Below are 21,731 nucleotides of genomic sequence, written 5' to 3' on the forward strand. Positions count from 1 at the left end.
TAGTGACGCGGTGGCAAGCATCGATACGAGGAAGGTGATAGATCAGATACGATTTCTTTCATAGGATACTCTTTTTCCTTCGGATTGTGGAATGCTAGGAAGGGCCTAATAGTAGTGATTTAGTGCGATGTGAGGTGCCCCGCGCGTGAGACTTTCTGAGGTTAAGAAAATAATAACAGGGCGGCTTTCTTAGACTCGGCTCTATAGCACTCTTTGAGTAAGTTCGTTAACGAGGTAGCAGTTCTACACGAATGAAAACAGACCTATCTTCTCTTTCTTGGGCGGGGCACCAAATTCATGTACCTTTACCAATTAACCAATTTCTTGATGCTGGGGTGGATCGTAAAGAGATACCACTTCCTCATGAATTTATCTTGAATCAGGACCTTTTGGCTCAACTTTATCCTAGTTTTGCCGAAGGAGCAACCCCCTTTTCACTTTAAATTGGTCCAAATACGCAGAATTTCTAACTTTTCGCGGAGGACTAGATCCAGTAACCGGTGGTCTCTGGCTGACCGATATTGCGCACCATCATTTAGCTATTGCTATTCTTTTCCTAATCGTAGGTCATATGTATAGGACCAATTGGGGTATTGGCCATGGACTTAAAGATATTTTGGAGGCTCACAAGGGCCCATTTACAGGACAAGGCCATAAGGGTCTTTATGAAATCTTAACAACGTCATGGCATGCTCAATTATCTCTTAACCTAGCTATGCTAGGCTCTACAACCATTGTTGTAGCTCATCATATGTATTCTATGCCTTCCTACCCATACCTAGCTACTGACTATGGTACACAACTTTCCTTGTTCACACACCACATGTGGATTGGCGGATTTCTAATAGTCGGTGCTGCTGCACATGCAGCAATTTTTATGGTAAGAGACTATTATCCAACTACTCGATACAACGATCTATTAGATCGCGTCCTTAGACACCGTGATGCAATCATATCCCACCTTAACTGGGTATGTATATTTCTAGGTTTTCACAGTTTTGGCTTGTACATTCATAATGATACCATGAGTGCTTTAGGCCATCCACAAGATATGTTTTCGGATACTACCATACAATTACAACCTATCTTTTCTCAAAAGGTACAAAATATCCATGCTACTGCGCCTGGCGTAACAGCTCCTAGTGCAACAACAAGTACTAGCTTAACGTGGGGAGGCGGCGAGTTAGTAGCAGTAGGTGGCAAAGTGGCTTTGTTACCTATTCCATTAGGAACCGCAGATTTTTTAGTCCATCACATTCATGCATTTACCATACATGTGACTGTATTAATACTTTTGAAAGGTGTTTTATTTGCTCGGAGTTCCCGTTTGATACCCGATAAAGCAAATCTAGGTTTTCGCTTTCCTTGCGATGGGCCTAGCCGAGGGGGAACATGTCAAGTATCCGCCTGGGATCATGTTTTCTTAGGTTTATTCTGGATGTACAATGCAATTTCGGTAGTCATTTTCCATTTCAGTTGGAAAATGCAGTCGGATGTTTGGGGTACTATAAGTGATCAAGGGGTGGTAACTCATATTACAGGGGGAAACTTTGCACAGAGTTCCATTACGATTAATGGGTGGCTTCGAGATTTCTTGTGGGCACAGGCATCGCAAGTCATTCAGTCTTATGGTTCTTCATTATCTACATATGGTCTTTTTTTCTTAGGTGCTCATTTTGTATGGGCCTTCAGTTTAATGTTTTTATTCAGCGGCCGTGGTTATTGGCAAGAACTAATTGAATCTATCGTTTGGGCTCATAACAAATTCAAAGTTGCTCCTGCTACTCAGCCTAGAGCCTTGAGCATTATACAAGGACGTGCTGTAGGAGTAACCCATTACCTTCTGGGTGGAATTGCCACGACATGGGCATTCTTCTTAGCAAGAATTATTGCAGTAGGATAGTGGCTAGGAGGTTTTGAAAGGCATTATGGAATTAAGATTTCCCAGGTTTAGCCAAGGCTTAGCTCAGGACCCCACTACTCGTCGTATTTGGTTTGGTATTGCTACCGCACATGATTTTGAAAGTCATGATGATATTACTGAGGAACGTCTTTATCAGAACATTTTTGCTTCTCACTTTGGGCAGTTAGCAATAATCTTTCTAGGGACGTCCGGAAATCTGTTTCATGTAGCTTGGCAAGGCTAGATATAGGATCCTTTACACGTAAGACCTATTGCTCATGCCATCTGGGATCCTCATTTTGGTCAACCCGCCGTGGAAGCCTTTACTCGATGAATTGGCTGCCTGCCATAATCTTGTTGTCTTCTTCTTTCCCTAACCTTATCTTAGCCTTAGGCGCCTCTTGGAAACTTCATAATCTGAATCACTTTCCTCCCCGGGTAGTAACCATAACTTTAACTAGGAACTACCCAGTATAACATCATTGCTTTCCAATTTTAGTAGCTTGAAGGTGTCTTGAAATGTGTGTCCTTTAATAAGTAGTATCTGCAGTGTAAGCTCCAGTAGTTAATTGACCTCCTCCAGCCACTTTGACAGTAAACAAATGTTTCTGACTCTCATATCAGTGAAGCCCACACCACCATAATCTTTAGGGGTGCATAGGTGTTCCCATCTGATAATGTGAAATTTCTTCTTCTTACTCCCAGTAGAAGTGATTTCTTATTTTATCAACTTTTTCTGTATTTTGACAGGCAAAGTGTAGCAACCCAGAAGGTACATAGGGACATTTGATAAACATGCATTGATCAATATATCTCTTCCTCCATAAGAGAAATGTCTGCATTGCCAAGAGTCCAACTTCTTTTCTACCTTTTAATGAAAACAAATCATTAGAAGAGATCTTGTCTTTGCTGATTGGTAATCCCAGATATTATATTTTATTGGAAATTTGCCTATCTCACAGTTATATCAGCTACCCTCTGCTCCTCCTCTACACTCAACCCTACTATCAAAATATCACTCTTCAAGTAATTGACTTTCATGCCAGACATTTCCTCTAAACAGTAGAGAAGGAATTAGAATCCAGTAATAGACTCCATGTCATTATGCAAAAAAAGCAAAGTATCAGAAGCATATTGCAAATGACTAATCCCCCCTGGTATCAGATGTGGTACCAAACCTCTAATCACACATGCTTCCTTAGCTCTATCCAGAATTGCAGATAGTGCATCACCTACTAGGTGAAAAAGCAAAGGAGAAAGAGGATCTCCTTGCCTCAAACCTCTGAAAGTAGAGAAATATTCTCGCCAATCTCCATTCATATTCACACACACTTTGCCTCCTTCCACTGCTTGTCTAATCCAATCTATCCACCTGTCAGGGAAGTTTTTCCTATGCATTACCTCTGCCAAGAAAGGCCACTGAACTCTATCGTAAGCTTTTTCAAAGTCCAACTAAAGCAAAATTCCTTCAGAGTGAGAGGTTTTTAACTCATGCAAAACTTCATGAAGAATTACACATCCATCCAAAATGTACCTCCCAGGAATAAATCCAGTCTGAAGAGAGCTGATTACTTGTCGAGCCAGAGGAGTAAATCTAAGTGTCAGAGCTTTGGTAATAGCTTTAAACATAACATTTAGAACACATATGGGTCTATACTGTAGGATACTATTAGCATCCTTAATCTTTGGCAGTAGAGAAATGACACCATAGTTTAGTATGGACAAGTTCAACCTGCCATGATACAGCTCCTGAAGCATTTATATTAGTATATCTCTCAACTGGGGCCAAAAAGCTCTAAAAAGCTAACAGAGAAGCCATCTGGACCTGGAGCAGTATTTGGTTTCATGCTTTTCACCACCTTGTCTATCTCTTCACTCATGAAGTTAATACAAGTGAGGACTGATTTCTGTCATTCATATAATTCAGAAGAGGAAGGCCGGTTGAGTGCTTTCCGCGTAAGACTATTGAGTTTCCAGCTGATTGCCGATATTTTCCAGGATAGGATTTGTCCACTTGATTGAATTCATGTCATTGAAGCAATGAACTTGCTAGCCAGCGTGCCAAAAAGGTTGCTGACTTTGGGTACACAGAGTAGTGGCGAGAAAAGGGCTTGCGCCTCAGCCGTTTCGCTTGATTCGGACCTTGTAGTTGTAGTCACAGGGTACAAAGATAACCCCGCAACCATTTGTTGTATTCTTTAAGTCAATCGCTCGTAGTATGTGCTAGAATGAGATGAGATCTAGCTCAAAGGTGAAGACCTCATTCTTTGAACCCTCCCGGGCAGTTCCTGTTCTAGCTTCTCTATCTCTAGCAAGTGATACGAACAACACAACATCTTCTCCGGTCGTAGGTCGGTAGGGCTTGCCCTGGATAAGAAATGGAATAAAAAATTCCTAGTTTCTTGACTGTTTCTAAGATTATTTACCTTTATTTACATGAAGATGCATGGTCTCTTACACTTTTCCTAGCTTAAGTTGGCGGATTGGTAAACAAACAGCTCTGCATCTCTGTTCGCTTCGGCACCACTCCCTTGCTTCTTATCAAGGTCGGTGCCAACAAACAAGTCCCATTCGAGCAATGGAATCTACATAAGAATGTAATCACTATTAAGTATTCCACTCACTGATGCCCAGGAAAATGGGCCTCTGAAGAAAGCAAAGACGTGGCCCAGACCGAAAAAGGAACTTGACCACCCGGAGAAGATTTCTTTTCTTTGCTGATTCCTCTCAATGAAATTTGCCATGTTGCACTAAGTTACTTACGGATGTATGCATGCAGTCCGGGAATACTTTGGGGTGAACACCCATCCGAACAAGTAGGGTCAATAGTTCAGCATTTAGGCCATAACATTTAGCAAAAAATGAATCTGAAACCCAACAAGTGCTCTTCGAACCAAGCTAGATAGTCTCCTATCACTAGGCTCACCAACCAACCTGGACTTTGATTCTTTCTTATTATTCTAACGGGATATAAAAAGCATAAGGATTGTTTCCAGCCGAGAGTTCCCATATGACATAAGCGCTCTTGGGTGGGGTGGGCCCTCATTCGCCAGGTCTTTGAGTGCCCGTCGTACCACGTGGTTGGTACACTAGGCTGATAGATACTTTACTTTAAGGATCTGGCACCTTCGCTAGACGAAGAGTAAGCGACTTCTATTAGCACCGGACCGTCGAGTCGAATTTCTCGTGTCATGTGCAACGTCCATCAATGGTGGTTCATTAATGTCCATAGATTTAGACTCCTTCCCCCTTCCCTTATACGCAAAAGATCGAGAGGGGCCCGAACCCAAACCGAGAACGTAAACAGAATTCGACTCACTCTCGTATGGCTCGCCCTCGAGCCCTGGGCGAGTCGGCCGGGTCTTTCCCTCTTGTTCTGTTTCCGCCACGATAAAGACGCACGGAAGAACTATGGTATGCCCAGCGCGTGGAGGATCCGTTGAGAGTGTCCCTTGTCTCGGTAGGGAACAGTACCTATTGTCTTGCAAAAAAAAGGTCAGTGCTACGGTCCCCTATTGTTTGATCCAATATTGACCGGTGCGGATCACGTTCTACTACCTCCGGTCCGTGGTTCGACCTCCCGTAGTGGTCCTTGCTTTTCTTTTTGAAAGCTCCGCAGGGCCAATTTTGCGTACTTGCTCAGCGTGCCCCCCTTTCGTCGAGTGCCCCGCCCGGTTCACAGGGCTGTTGGCCTACCAAGCAAGCACTTGCCCGCTGCTCCTGCCGCCTGCCAAGTGGGCTCCGCGCTCGTTATCCTGACTGTTCTCTCTGCTGGGCCCTTTCCTATTGCTCTAACCATAAGCTATGGCAATTCCAGCTCGCACCCACTCTGGCCCGCCCAGCGGGGCCTGAGTGAGCTCAGTGGTCAGCCCCTGACGTTAGGGGTCTTTCGCTTTTGCCAGATCTATAGAGATATTACGAGTCCTCCGTCCCAGATTCCCTCGCCGCGGCCATCTGGTTCACCGGTACTACCAAAAAGTCTCATGCTTACGTTACTGTGACTGATATATAAGTATGATCTCGGACTACGAAGACCCAGTCGTGCTTCTGGTTTCCATTCTCATCATCATATTGAAGGAAACTCCTCGTGCTCTGCCATAAGAACTTGGAGTCCGTATCATGGTGATGGTAAGGTAACACTATGATTCTTGCTCAAAAAACTAACCGAACACGTTCGAGTTATTGGCTCGTCCGACCCGGCAGCATTCATGAGTCGCTCGTTCAACTGTCCCTCGGAGACACGGTCGAGAAGTGCCATGCATGGTCGCCCCCCCCCCCGTCCTTTCTTTCTCTCGGTCCCACTAGGGTGGGCCCCTCTGGGGTAATAAAGAAATGGATAAAAAAAGGGGACTTCTGCTATAGGCTATGCCACCCATTACTTATGAGGGAAGTCGCATCCGTCCCATCGCAAGCACCTACAATGTCATGATCACATTGGTTTACCCTTTTTGGTAGTTCAACGGACGGTCGCCCCTCCAACAAGAAAAGGTAGAAATATGGAAACTTCTCTGCCATTTAGATCAGAGAATTTATAGAGGAAATCGGGTTTTAAATTTCCAGAAACCACACGATTATATAGCCAAAGGGAATACGCCACGCCTAAAATCATCCCAAGCGCAGCTAATGTGGCTACTAAGCTATTTCTTTGGAAAGCTCCTACTAAGATTAGAAATTCCCCGATAAAGCTGCTAGTGTCGGGTAAACTCATATTGGCTAAAGTGAAAAAGAAGAAAATGGTAGAGAAATTCGGCATGGTGCTCACTAAACCTCCATAATATCTAACAAGTCGAGTCTTATGTCGGTCATATAGAACACCAACACATAGAAAAAGGGCTGAAGAAACCAGTCCATGACTTAACATAAGTAAAATGCTACCTCCAATTCCCTGTATGTTCGATAGAGCCTAATATTCCCCCAGAGTACGCCGCTTACCCCCCGAACCGTACAAGATAGTTACCACCTATCATACGGCTTTCTAACTCCACTTCTTTTTCTGGTCGTTCCGCTCTGTCGGATCGATGGTAGTCTCAGAGATCTGGTAACCTCCGACATTTTTGACAACACGCTTCCTGCTTCCGTTTTGAGTTGCGCATCTTTCTCCCCGGGGCATACTATAGTATCACATCGTAGACCCCCACCCCAACTCTATCTTCCTTATCAGTGAACCGGAACATAGTGCATAGGTACTCTTCGATGCTGCGAGGACGAGACGAGGTGACATACTACGATCACGCACTGAAGTTCTGCCCTTCGGCTCGGCATATGGAACCTCTCAGCTGCTCCCTCGGGATAGGTAGGCCCACCCCCCCTTTCCCGAGAGGCGGCCGGGCTGTGTTTCCCCTGCGGCCACCCAGTGGCGGCAGAAAACGAAAAAGGGTGGGCTCCGCGCGGTTCGCGTTTTATTGTAAAAAGAGAGCTTTTCATTCTCTTATAGAAGCCCGCGCCCACGCGGGTAAAGCCCAGCGAAGCTGCAGGGAGCACTGAGCAATGGGGGGATGAGGGCGACTCCGCCCACGGGTTGGACCACACCACAGGCAAAAGTCCTTCCACGGCAAGAGAAGGGTGACCGGAACAAGAAAAGGGAGCTAGTCGTTGGAGGGAAGACAAGGCTCGTTCCGTGCGACTCCACAGAAGAGTACGCGCGCTAGAAAAGGCAGCCAGCTTAAAAACGCTAGCTAGCTACTTTTGTAGCCTTATTTAGTTTGGTTGCCTACGCTTGCTCTCCGGCGCGCTACGGCAACACCCCCTGCTTGCTTCTTTCTGTTCGACGCGGAGCTCGCAGCCTCCCCACCCTTGCTTAGCGTTCCACTTGTGATCCTGGAGGATTTGGAGAAATGCGCCCGACCATGAAGAATGGATTTTGTATTTTCTTTCATGTGAACGGCCCTATCTTGTAAAGAATGGTTTTTCGTGCTATAGACCACGTTGAGAAAGACCAACCAACAACACAAATAAAGACCGTTCCATTTGGGTACCTCGAAAGGGAGGTGCTCCTTATGATGCTACGGACGGCTGTCCGAAGTGCATGCAATGACGGGCTCGGATAGGATAGGATTGTGCGCGCCGGGCCCTTCGGGTGTCCATATTTTGGCCGACCTTAGCGTATATACTATGTTATGCGGCCGTAATATTTTGATACCTTCCACCGCTGTTACGCCAGAAATCCAAGGTTCCACACGAGCTCCTGTTCTGCGGCGTGGTGGCAGGACCGCTAGGGGATTGGCTCCGGGTGTAGGTAGGGTCAAATCCGCAGGGGTCATGCAAATACATAGGCCCCTTCCCTTCTGCCGAGTTGTTTAGAAGGCGCTTTCCGTTCTACGGTCCCTCGGAGCGAAGGGTTAGGCAGGTAGTACGGGCCCTCTGACTTCCAGCTATGTGCTGTGTGCGACTCCCGCGAAGCGAATGAAGGGAAGCTCTTCGAGCTTTCTCCGCCAGCGGCTTATGTAGTGGTCGGCATTCCTACGTGCTCCGACTGATCCCCACTGGAGATTATATGAGGGGTCTTGGAAACTGTCGTGACGCTTTGGTGACGAAGGTCACCGGGGTGACTATGGAAGGATTCCGTGGTAGTCTCTGACTCCCTCCAACTCAATCAATATCAAGAACATGTCGTGAGCATGGGGGTTTGGCCGACTACTAAACTATTGGCTAGGGCTTTTCTAGTTATAGCTTCTATAGTGAGTGGCCCTTCCGCTTTGATCTAGTTGTAGTTTGTATTGTACTAAATTGAACACATATCAAAGAAAGGCGATCAATCAATAAGTAGTTGCCCTTCTCCGGCCTGGGAAAAGCAGCGAACTCGTTAAACAAGGGGCTTTTTTATTCATGGTCGCTACTGTTGTATTGTATATTGTCGGGGGAAGCTACTGCTTCTACGACAGCTCCGCTTCCTTGTCTTGCTTCTACTTTGCTTGTTTGCGTGAAGGCTTAGAGTCCTTTTCGCTAGGTCCAAATTCGTCAAAGCGAAAGATCTGATCCAATGGAAATCCCGCATATTGAGCGCAGCTGATATGTGGCTACTAGGCGCGATCATCCCGCATGCCATAAAAAATACTTCTTTTTTTATGGCCCGTCATATAAAGATAGAATAGATATGGATAGAGAGACATTCCATTGATTCGCGAAATGGCTCGTCGATCCAAATGAATCACTCTTCTGGTCTCTCTCTCTACCCCCCGCCCCAAAACTGACCCACGACACAGCGCCCATTCGTTTCGCGCACGGGAAGGCAATGAAGTTCAGTTCAAAAGACCGCAGCGGAGTGGAGCAGCCGCGACACGAAGTTCCTTACCTTAGCTAGATCTCGTTGGTGCCACCTAAACGGTAGGTATAGGCGGCGGATGTCTGACATTTGGAGTTGTCGTTCGTGCACCTGTCCCCAATAGAAGAATGAGTGATCCCTTCCCCTGCGGATCATGGCCTTACCACTAGGTCCCCGATGGCCAGCGGGGGATTCGGTATAGCAGCTCATGTTCATTTGCGCTTCGCGTTCCCGCTGGACTGGGCACGTGTTAGTTGTAGGAAGTATGGTTACGAAAGTGACTTCGGTTCGCCAGTTCAGGCTCAACTCCTCGCTTTACGTTAGCGGACTTACAGGTCGGGCCGGGGCTCCACGCTCTTTCTTTCTGTGTGGGACGATGCCGGGGAATGTGTCGAGGCGGCGAACAACAACAAGACAACTAACTACATTTGCTTTTTCCCTCCATGAGATGAGCCAGTGCATTGGACCGATGGATAATAGAACTGAGCTGGCCAAACGCTTGGGCGCTCTACATACGATGTAGAAAAAATCAGATACATATCGATTTCTTTCTGATGGATCCAGAATAGATAGATATCTTGTATCATCAATAGATAGAAAGAGGTCAACCCTTATTATTGATAGAAAACCTTTCGATCTATCAGAACAGATCAGGCCATCTATCAATCGATTTGAATCATCTCGCTTTTCGTTCATTTCAGCCACGCCATAATAGCCGCCACAATAAGAAAGAAGCAAGCGAAACAGCTAGAAGCGCTCGCTTCGCCGCGCCCAACAATTCTTATTCACGGGAAAGCCAACCGAAAGATTCGATTCGGACTTCGTAGAGCCGGTGCTGCTGCTGTCTGCGTAGGGCCGTCCCCCACTCCCGTCCCGGGGCGCTAAGGGGTTTTGTTTTAGGAACAGACGGCGGTGTTTTGCTGACGCCTCGAATCGACGCTTTTGTTGCGACATGCTAAGTTTTCTCCCCTATTGCTAGTAGGTTGATGGGTCGCACGCCCGGCACACATGTTTTGGCCTTGCTTGTGTGTCCATAACTCAAAATAGGTGACCTAACGGCCGCCGCCCGACTAAACATACCAATAGTCACCAAATTCATATGGGCTACTGAGGAGTAGGCAATGATCTTCTTAAGATCGATCTGTCTTAAAGTGGTCAAGGAAGTATATATTATAGCAATCGCGCTTAGAGTATAAATGAAAGGAGTGAAACAAAGTGTCGCTTCGGGAAACATGGGTATTGAAAATCTTAAAAACCCGTAGGTTCCCAATTTTAAAAGAATTCCAGCCAAGATGACGGATCCAGCCGTAGGTGCCTCTACATGGGCTTCGGGTAACCAAATATGAACTGGTACCATAGGCACTTTGACGGCAAAAGAGGCGAAAAAAGCAATCCATAGAAGGATTTGGCGCCGCTCACTAAATTCAGTGGTTAATAAAATTTGTAAATCGGTGGTTCCTGTTTGGAGAAGAATCAACAGAATAGCTAATAGCATAAAAACGGATCCAAGTAAAGTATATAGGAAAAACTGATATGCTGCCTTGATCTTTCTTTGTCTCGAACCCCATACCCCTATAATGATGGTAGAGTCAGGGGTGGCCCCAAAGCGGAATTGACCGGTGGTAGTTGGTCGAAGCTCCAGTGGGTAGCCACTCCCTTCTCAGGGAACCGTACGTGAGACTTCCGCATCATACGGCTCCGTCCCGAGCTTCCGTCGTCGGCCCTTGTCATTAGACCACTATGCTTGTCTTTTCCGCCTTGACTCTCGAATCTTTTGCTTCTCGGGTGGTGGCGAACAATGCTGCTTGCGTAGCGGGAGATGCCCGCCCGTCGTTTAGGCCTGCTTCCTGCCCGAAAGAAGGCTAGCCGGACTAGTGGTAGGGGACCCGACCGTAAAAAACCCTACCCTATTCTCGAACCCTCTGCCGAGCTCTACCCTGCCCGCATTTATTTGGAAGGGGGCCAAAGAAATGTCTCCACCTGCTGCCAACAGTCTTTCTTCGGAATTCTACTGAACGGGTCGATCCTCCCCTCCGTTTGTTTTAGCAACTTATCCTAAGGTCTCTTCGCCAAGAACTCTCCGGCAACGACAGAGGAACTAACCTGCCTGCAGTGGCGGGGCGGCTTTTTTTTAAATAAGACCTGGACGATTATCCCTACCCTCGGTAGCTTACGAGTTTACGTCCATCCCTGGTCGGGTACAGTTTCCTTTATTTTTATCCCTTGTAGCCGTTACCCGAATTCGCGCAAGTGTGTCCACACCCCCCTGACTTGACGAGGAATTCATTCTCGCGAACAAACACACCCCCTACACACACCTAGGAGCACCCCTTCCTGCATATCCATACAAGACCTGAGTAGGCGGGTCGAGGTCCTACGAGGTACCCACTACTCGGAGTACCCTCCCACCAAAAAAAGATGTGTGGTTCGGTGGTTCGACCAGAAATGCTATGCTTACGCACAAGACTACCCCTCTTCCCGAAAGCTTCGCGGGGACCTTTACTACTTTACGACGATGGGGGACCGCCCGTAGGGGGTTTACTGCACAAGGCCCCTGCAGAGGAAAAGCTTGATCCCAGCGAATAGAAGATGCTCAGCTCCGCACAACATAGGGATTGGCACGCTTTCGGAAAGAACATAGAATAGTAGAGGATCCAGCATGCAGGACACGGCGATCATTAGAAATTCACGAATTAGAAATGATGTAATATACTCTTTCCCAAAACTTCTCATACCAGACCAACCCACTGAAATGCAAATAGGGATTAGAAATGTGGTCAATATCACGAAGAATAATGAAAGACCGTCTATACCCATATACAAATGGATGTTTTCATAAGGAAGCCATCGAAGGCTTTCCACAAATTGAGATTTGGCCGTAGAAGGATCGAATTGTATCCGAGGAACAGGGGATACAAAAAAGTAATAAGGGAAACGCACAGACCAATCAATTGTATCGGTCTTATTGAAGAATTTGGAATGAAAAGAGGAGTAATGCTTCCTAGCACGGGACAGATAATAGGACCACTTAGATCAAAATAGCATTCACAGAAATGTTCTAACATAGAGTAGAATTGAACATTGAAAAGATTAGTTGACAACAGTCATTCAAAAGGTGGGGCGCCAAATTACTAAACAATAGGGGTCTTTCTGTGCAAGTCAGCTGAACACCGTAATTGATGAGTGAGTAGGGGTATGCGCCCCTCGCCCAGTGGGAAGTCATGAGGCTAGCCCCCCCCCCCCCCCGAATGAAGAAGTAGTGGGCCCCCCTGCCCGCCCACGTATGCGCCTTTATTTAGATTCTAACTAAATATTATACTGAACTTTATTCGGGAATCTTTCTAAAGAATCCATCTGGCAAAACGCAATTTGTCGATTTCAATCTAAGGTGCACCTTGCCTTTTTTAGGTAGCTTTGTTACGCCTATTCAGCTAGGTGGGGCATTGGTCATAGCCGAAGTCGAAGGGAAAAAATAAGGTAATGAGATGATGGTGCCATCAAGAAGTTTTCGACGAACGTAGTAGCGGCCAAAAATGAAACTCTTGCACGAAAGACCGGATTTGACGCAAGATGAATGGCGTTGGGGTTTTTCAAATGAAACCCACAATCAGAAAGTCACCAACAGAGCCATACAATCTATCTAGTAGTGTGCCATGGCACGGTACTCCGCTTCGGCAGTGGAAGGAGCAACTGTCTATTGCTTTTATCTCATCCAAGATAGTGTCTCGTCTCCCCATAAAATAGATAAGCCTGTAGTTGAGCACCTATTTGAAGGCCCAATCGGCATCAGTAGTTGCACGCAACTATAAAGAAGACGATGACGGAAAAAAGGACGGCTCGAGAAAAGGTACCTCGAGTATATCTAAGAATCCGATGAACTGCTGCAAAGTGAACTGACCGGGGGGCAGCCATGAAAGGGTGACTTTCTTAGGAAAAGCCATCTAGGCAAGAGATCGTCAGATAAACCAAACTGCCGACCTATTGTCTGTACTGCATCGGATCAGATAATGGTGAGCCATCAGTCGGACAGAGTTTAACGTAAAGCTCCAAGGGAGTGTCAACAGTCTTCTCATCATTGAGTTGAGCTCGAGTGGTCAAGTCATGACGTTATTTGATCTGAGATACCAAATATCCACGAGGAGAATGTGCGACCTCCAAGCCAAGAAAAGGCTTAGGGCGCGTCAGCACCTTCATAGCAAATAATTGATGAAGGCGACACTTGATCAGCGATATGGTAATGGAGTAATCACCAGTCAGTTTGATATCATCAACATACAACAACAGAATAGCACGTCCTCGAGGATAAACTGATACGAACATGGCCGAATCATGATCACTCCGAGCAAACCCTGCCTGGATAACATAACCACTGTGCTGAACTTCAAAAACCGACGCTATCGGGGCTTGTTGAGACCATAGATCGCTTTGCGTAAAGGACAGACAAGAGAAGAAGTCAGAAGGGCAGGTTCTCTTTCATCCGTCTTTTCTAGGTGCGCATCTCCATCTACTAAAAGTAGGGGTGGTTGCCATAGATAGATTGGGTCATTCGTAACCTGAGCAATAACCGATGCTACTACAGCAATAACGGAAATAACCGATGCTACAGCAGAAACTACAGCTATACGTGGCGGCCCCACACGCAGCTTTGTTTAACAAGCATCACCCTTCCTTTCTTTTCAAATGCTTCCTCAGTCAATCAGCAGCTTATTCGATTCCTATTCTTATTAAACATCTGATATAGATGGTGGGAACAATGAAGCAGATTCTTCATCTGTAGGTTGCAATCCGTATGATTTCTTTTCTCGATCTCCTGCTTGTGTTTCACCTCGCACCTAAGCATCACGTTCCTAGGGACAGAGACATCTGCGCTCTAAGGCAATCATAGTACTACCAGCATGGTTACATCGTTCTGCGGGCAAGCTTCAACTTCAAAGTCACCTGATTTGGCACCAGCCAAAGGAGTAGGAACAGCAGCTGGGGAAGCACCATTACCATCCATGGGATGCTTTGTGAACAGCCCCCTCTGTTCAATACCGATACCTGTCAGATTCCATAGCTGATGAATCTCTTTCTTTTTCCACTCTTTCCCCGTCACGCAAGATGCTTTTCTGGCACAAACCTAGTAGTTATTTGTCCTGCTGATCTTGGGTGAACTGATGACACTGATGCTCCAAGACCAAGAGTTTTCACAGCCAAAGCTATTGAAGCTGCTCCCTCCCATGAATCACAGCTTTCTGGACGCACTGCTTGAACACCATGGAGCAAGATAGAGAAAAAACTCCTATCCCAGTTGATCGAGCTGAACCCACCCACCGCCGGGCAGGTGCATCAGCCTCTTCTTTCTAGTTTCCGACAGGGCTACCCGCACTAGCCTCTGACCTCTACTCCAAAACCTGAACTTCACAGATCCGAAGCCTAAACCTTCACTACTTCCATCACTTCACAGAGCAGGTCTTGTTTTCAAACTTGCTTTCGGGTTAAGTGCAGAAAATCAATTCAATATTCCTGTCATTGAGGATCTATTAGATGAGCTACATGGTGCACAACTGTTTTCCAAACTTGATTTGGGATCAGGTTATCATCAGATAAGAATGAGAAGAGAAGACATTCATAAATTTTAGGACATATTTTTGTCATTATGAATACTTAGTGATGTCATTTGGACTCACTAATGCACCTGCTACCTTCCAATCTTTAATGAATCATGTTTTTGCTCTGGAAATACCTTTTGGTATTCTTTGATGATATTCTGATATATAGCAAGACCAAACAAGCTCATCTCAAGCATCTAAAGTTAGAAGGTCATAAAAACTATATGCTAAGATTAGCAAATGCAGTTTTCCTGTCCCTCAAGTGGAGTATTTAGGGCATGTTATCTAAGGATAGGGTCTATCTACAGACCCCCACAAAATAGTTGCCATCAAAGAATGGCCAGCACCTAAGACTATCACTCAGTTGAGGAGTTTTCTTGCTATTGCTGCAGAAAAAGAAGATTTACCAAGAATTATGGGATCAATTCTAGGCCACTTCATGAATGTCTAAAAAAAGATTCATTCCAGTGGTCAGATGCTCAAATTGAGGCCTTCACAACATTGAAGAATTGTCTGGTCACTGCCATTACCTACTTCTGCTTGGACTGACATCTCCCTGGATTTCTTTGAGGGTCTTACCAAATCATTGGGCAAAGAAGTCATATTGTTGGTGGTGGACAGGTTCACTAAATATTCTCATTTCATTCCCCTTGCTCACCCTTATACAGTACAATCAGTCTCTCATGCTTTCATGGATAATGTTTTTAAGTGGAATGGATTGCCAAAGTCAATAGTCTCTGATAGAAACCGAATATTCACAAGTAACATGTGGCAGGCCTTCTTCAAAGCACTGCAAGTGAAATTGAGGTTTAGCTCTGCCTATCACCCACAATCAGATGGCCAGACAGAACGTGTGAATCAGTGTGTGGAAAATTACTTGCGTAGCATGGTTTTTCCGCAACCAAGGAAGTGGGCTAGTTTGGATCAAGCAAATGCCACTTGGGAGGATGCCGACTTCATCAAAGGTCTCTTTCCGGAGTTCTATACAGCTCCTATTCGTGGTTGGTGCCCTAATTCCAATACTTGACAATGCTTTGGGGGAGGTATTGTCATATCTGAAGATTACTGTACCTAACTCTCGATTGTATTCAGAGTGATGCCTTTACTTCATCTGCCGTGAACGGAGCCAAGAGGCTTGCGTTCATTTCTTCAGTTACTCGCCTGTTTACTTTCCCCAGTAGCCCAGGGTCGGGAGCTAGGACTTCTGAGGTGAACAGTCCCTCAAAGTAACCCTGTATCAGAGATGCTAACTGGTCATTACCTTCGATCCTATTGCCGTTTGAGTCATTCAGAAACTTTATTATGTTCTTCTTTTTTCTCCGTTGCAAAATGATGTGATGAAAGAAGCTCGTATTTCGGTCTCCATGGCAGAGCCAATTAGCCCTTCCTCTTTGCAGCCATTAATCCGAGTGCAAACTCTCTCAATTAAGTGTTGGAAGCAGTCGCTCCTATCCACTCCTACCAGGGAGGGGAGCCCCAAGTATTTGTCAGTGAGCGATTCGGTGACAATATTCAGCAGGTTGCATACCTCTTGTCTGTCCCCCCTATCTGTCTAAGGGTCCTTGGTAAAACTCTCTTCATTGAAGGCAGTACGTGGGTATCCATCTTATCTACGGTCTGCGGGTCATCCACATGACCAAAACAAAGGGTACGAAAGCAGTGAAACCGATATATCTGTTGAAGGCGATCCCACCGGTCCTATTTATTAAGTTGCAATGGCGAGTATCTTTGGACCCCAAAGAGTTGTATAAGTTGGAAAATGGAGATTTGCCTGTGGCATTGGCCGTTGGGCAGCTAGCTATTGCATTTGAAGGCTCCACAGAAAGAACCCGCAGGTACTATTACGACAGGTGGCTTCGAATCCAGTTTGTTAGTCGTTTGCATCTCGGTTAACAAAAATAAGCTTGAATCCCTCCATTCGTAGATCAATCAGCTAAAGTTGTTAAAACAATGCCCCGGTAAAAAGGTAGCAGAAGGTCGTTCTTTCTTACTCGAAGTTGCACTCAGGTGCTGCCGTTTTAGAGCTAGGCGATATTCTCTGTGTAAACCAGTATCGTATCTGTTCGATATGGACCATTCTATAAGTATAGTCATTTCAGTCTTCCTCAAAGGATCTCCGATCTATTGTGCAACCTTCCCTTCGAAACCCACCCCACACGAATACTTCTACCCCTTATCACAGCTCCAATGCCCACAGGCATCTGTCTCTAGCACAAATCTTTTACTGAAATCAGGGAGAACCAACACAGGGGCCTCAATTAAAGCTTGCTTGAGAACATCAAAGGATTGCTTTGGCTTGTCCACACAAATGGTACTCCTTTCTTTAACAAGTTCGTGAGAGGTCTCCTAATTATGTATATACAGGATGAGTCACATCTTGACCGGAGCCATGCGGAGCACAAAAAGTGAAGAGAAAGGATTTGTTCACCACTTTAAGCCAAAAGATAGAAATGAAAGCTGTTCCCATAGAATGAGATTAGATCCCGCAAGTGAGCTATTTATACCGAAGCTTACAAGAAGCAAAGTTGAAACGGGAGCTTTCCCACCACGGCATCCAACTCTTCTCTTCCGTAAGCAAAGGGGCTTTCAACGAGATAGGGAGCTGTACAATTTCACCCGTGGGTGGGGCTGGCTACGCTTGCTAGATTGGATCAAATATACGTGTCCTACGCTAGGCGGAATCGTTGTTTCACTCCTCCAAGCGTTCCTTGCCAATGGGTAAAGCCTTTATCTATCACTTCGGTCGGAGACATATTAATTACCTTTTTTATCCTGGGACCCTTGAAAGCTCGCTTCCCTTCCTGAACTGAGGGAAACCGGTGCCTGAGAGATCCGTTATCTGCAGTCTCTGAGCTTGATTGCACATCTTTTCCTGCTCATACATGTGTTTTTGCATGCTTGAGACCTCCTCTTTCGCTTGGCTATCCGAGGAAAGATGTCTTACGAGGTGGGTTGGACAATGTACGTAGTGAGCCTACTGCTATCAGTGTGAAGATGAGCATCTATCTTTCTTTTCAGGATTTTGTGTGTGTGTGTGTGCTTGTTCTTAAGGGAACGTGCAAATCACCCAATCATATCAGGATGGATCCAATGGGTGTGATTTTTTATGTATTGATCACTTACCCACGCTATAAGAAGAAGGGCGTCATGGAAGAGTTTGGGGTCCAAAGCCACACCTTCTTTCCCCCATAGGAACAGAGGTCAGGAGCTGCCGGCGGGGCGCTGCATTCAATCTGACTGATGGCTCAAGATAAGTACGAGACGTACTTGAGATAGATAATTTATGCATTTCGCTATTTCGAATACCTAAACTACTGCTAACAAGAATAAGTACGGAGAGATTGGATCTCCCTGGCGTAGTCCCTGAGAAGGTTTGAATTCCTCAAGACGCTCCCCATTGAAAAGAACCAAGAAGGTAACTGAAGTCACTAACCTCATCACCATAGAAATCCCACCTTCGCTGAAAAAAGTGGGCTGGATAGCCGTCCGGGCCAAGGGCCTTTCAGGGTACATCTTAAAAAGGTCACACTTCAGAACCAGTAAAGGGCGCAGTCAATTGCTCATTCATTGCCTGAGATACTTTCCGAGGAACTGTCAACAGAACGAACATCCTCCATTCTTTCAGTACCTTCAGCAGTATAGAGATGTTTAAAGAACTCATTCGTCATCCCACTCATCTCCTCTGAAGGGACACTGAAGGATTGTCTGAAGTAGGACCTATTCGTAGCTCATTTCAAATGGGCCAAAGAAACTAGGGCCACAAAACCCTATTTTAAGAAATAAGTCATTAGATCCCGTATCAGCTATAGCAGTGAAGTTCTCATAAGCTTTCATCATGTCGAGCTTTAGTGCACACACCTGATCATCTCGTGCCTCTTATATAGTTTCTAGTTTAGGAGTCCGAGCTGGAGGAACAAAAGGTGGAGCTCCGCCCTAGTGTTACCCTTTGCCTCGCTCTTTAGAGGCATGAGTGGTCACAACTCGACGTAGTCTAGCAGTTCTATTTGGCGCACGAATTGCGTATAGCAAAGTTGAAGAAGGCATTCTAGGAGCTAAAGGCGTCTCACTCGTCTCTCATTCGCTCGATGCTTAAGTACCGGTTTGCTTCTACGTCTACGGTTGAACTTGAAGGCCTCGGATTCCGAAACCTGTAGAGCTTGCACGGTGAAGAACAAGTACGTACTTCATACGAAGAAATGGTAGTCAGACTCCTCTGGGTTTCTCCACAGTAGGAGTAAGCATAATCCTAAAGCCGGCCCAATGGGCTATATTTCTTTAGAGTACTCAAAAAGTATGCTTTTATCGGAGGGAGATTGCCGGGTCTATGTAGAATAGAGAAGCAGCAAAAGAAAATAAATTGAGTAGCCAAAGGCCTCGTGCACAGTATGGAAGGAAGAGGAAAAATGCACGGTACGCAATGTATGATGATGAACGTATGGAGTTAGTTCGGTGGGTTGGTTGGGGAGTAGGGCCGGGGGGAGAAACTTGTCCCTTCTTGATGGCGAGTATATGCTTCGATCGATTCTTGTGCTCCCTATGCGCGTGTTCTTGATCACCGAACAAGTTACAAAATAAGTTTATGCGCTCCTATCCTTGTTCTTGTGAGTCCTTGTGAAGCTACATTGGTGATGGTTGGTGGTAGATGCGGATTACCAGCGAGCTCTGGATGCTACTCTATATTAGCGATATTATTACTGTGTTTTTTTGCTATGGTTAGTCATGATTACTGATCAGTTGAGCAGTTCTTTTAAATGCACCAATTTTATTTTCCTCCCGACCCAACCGGCGACGTGCTCGTCTCTCCGCCCCCAACCGGCGCCGCCGCCGCCACTTTGCCCTCAACCGGAGACGCGGCCGCCGCCCCGCCCCCAACCGGAGACGCCGCCGCGGCCGTTGCCCCGGCCACCAACCGCGCCGCCTCCGCGTCCTCCCTCCCCCTGCTTCAACCGCAGCAGCGGCCTCCCTTCCCCTTGCTTCCACGATGGCGGCGGCTCTTCATCCCCGACCGGCGCGGCGACGGCTGTCCCCATCCCACCCCGTGAGATCCGCAGCAGATGCCCCCATCCACCCCGCGGGATCCGCCGCGGTCGGAGCCGCGTGCGCCCTCCGCCCTGCCACGAGTTGTAGCCCCCCGCTCCGGTGCGTCGCTGCCTTGAACAGCTCCGGCGAAGGGCTTGGCCATGTCACCGATCTCTACACGGGGACCTCTGCCGACGGGTACGTGGGATGCCCAGACGGTGGGATGCACTATGCAGTAGTTCAATGCAGCCCCTCCACGCCGTTCAACTCCTGCAGCCAGCTCGCTCAAAGCCGACAGCTCCATCGAACTGTCGCATGCGCTCCCTTCTCTCCTCTGCTTCCATCACCCCTGCTCCAAGCAGGTCTCCGCCTCCCGCCGCCAACCATGGTCCGACTCCTTCCCTCACTGCCCTTAATCTGTTGCATCACCGACGAATAACCGACGGGAGGGTCGCCGCGCCATCCTCGCCCCAGTTTGCTCGGGGATCCCCGACTCCATCGTCTCAACTGATGAGAAGTTCAAAGACAGGGTCGCGTGCAGGAATTGCTCATCACCGGCGACGCTTTCCGGGGCACACTGCCCAGACGCCGCCAGCTGCTGCACCAACAGCCTAGTGCGCCGCCCACTGCTGCGCCAATAGCCGCCCCCACCCCTGCAATCTCTCACTCATCGATGTTCCAAAGTGCCGGTGACGCTTTCTATCATCCAGTTCGTTTTTTTCAGTCGACAAGTGCTGGCCCGTTAGTCTGATGAATTCCTAAACTGTTGTAGTTTCTGGAATCTGGATGGTATTGATCAAGTGTGCAGTTTGTCGGGTGTAGATGGTAGTCAGATGCGCTCCGTGTAGCTACATGGAATGATTTGTCAGTGTATTCTCTGCTGCATTTGCTATCTCGCTGCCTGCTAAAACTGATGCAGGTGATGAGTAAAATGACAGCGTTTTGTGTGCCTGTGCAAATCTATGTGTTCGTCCCTTGCTGGCCGCGGGTACTGGAGCATGGTAGCGGGTGGTGGTGAGGCGTGCAGGAGCTTCCACGGCGCTGGCCTACGCTAGCTGCTTCCTCTCCATTGCTGTTGCTCCCGAAGATATGAAGTGCAAGCTGCCTCCTCCTCGTGACCAAGGAAGGAGTACTTCCTTTCCGCTTGCAAGTTGTTCCATCTTAACCAAGTGAAGCTAGAGCTTCCGTTATGGGCCCACCAAAAAAACAAAGAAAATGGCAACATAGAGAATAGTAGGCAGTATAGCTCGGTTCTGATGGGATAAAGACGTGTGGTGGTGAGTGGATGGAAAACAGGCATGCATATTATACTATTAAAAAACCAGCTTGTGGTGAAATTCTTGTTTCCTTATATGTTTAAAACCTGTAATTTCTATGGTGTCCACCGTTCTATATAGAAAAAGTAGGAAAACACAAATAGTCTAGTTTAAAAACTTTAGAAACTCTATAGTTTTTTACTTTTATTAGTGAACTTCTAAAGTTTTTTTCCACCCGCAAAAAAGTAATACAAACTTTAGAATTCACTGTTAAAAGTCCACTCCACCCAAAACTAATAACATAAGAAGTTTGCTAACAGAAAGTTAAATAGAATATGATGGATGTATTTGCTTATGTATTTTTATGGATCGATTTCTTCCTTACGCAATTTTCTCTCAACAAAAATCAGTTGCTAACATATTTGTACGGATAGCGTGCGAAATTATTTATATAATGATTTTTTTCTAGTTAATAAAATATAATATTCTAAATAAATAGAAAAATCAATTCCGAAAAAATTGGAGCAGTTCAAATTAAAATGACACGCCAGCTGGGTGTTTATAAAAATAAGATTTTTTTCCCTAGTTTCTAGAAAAAGAAAACCAGAAGTTCAAATGAAAAATTAAAAAGAGATGTTCACTGTTTATAACAAAAAAATCATAATTTTTTAATTTTCTAAAAAAATAACCAAGAAGTTCAA

General features: G+C 46.2%; 1 protein-coding gene across 1 annotated transcript; it reads right to left on the bottom strand.

Moving 5' to 3' along the window:
- Positions 1-6,344: 6,344 nt before the first annotated feature.
- Positions 6,345-20,078, bottom strand: LOC123056746 (NADH-ubiquinone oxidoreductase chain 4-like). Its single transcript, XM_044480029.1, has 3 exons — positions 19,703-20,078; positions 10,233-10,814; positions 6,345-6,799 (listed from the first exon to the last, which is right to left on the bottom strand). Exons 1-3 carry the CDS (start codon positions 20,076-20,078, stop codon positions 6,360-6,362), a joined length of 1,398 nt encoding a protein of 465 aa, XP_044335964.1. The 3' UTR covers positions 6,345-6,359.
- Positions 20,079-21,731: the final 1,653 nt, after the last annotated feature.

The sequence above is a fragment of the Triticum aestivum genome, chromosome 3A, assembly GCF_018294505.1.
Source record: "Triticum aestivum cultivar Chinese Spring chromosome 3A, IWGSC CS RefSeq v2.1, whole genome shotgun sequence".
NCBI lineage: Eukaryota > Viridiplantae > Streptophyta > Magnoliopsida > Poales > Poaceae > Triticum > Triticum aestivum.

Bases quoted from the DNA above. Each gene is read 5' to 3' on its own strand.
- LOC123056746 (XM_044480029.1), bottom strand. From the start codon at position 20,078: ATGGAGCTGTCGGCTTTGAGCGAGCTGGCTGCAGGAGTTGAACGGCGT. The intron at 10,815-19,702 runs GTTGAAGCAGGG...GAGAAGGGAGTG, and splicing joins GAAGGGAGGCCGCTGCTGCG to GCTACCCACTGGAGCTTCGA. The intron at 6,800-10,232 runs GGGCGGCGGCCG...ATTAGGCTCTAT, and splicing joins GACTATTGGTATGTTTAGTC to CGAACATACAGGGAATTGGA.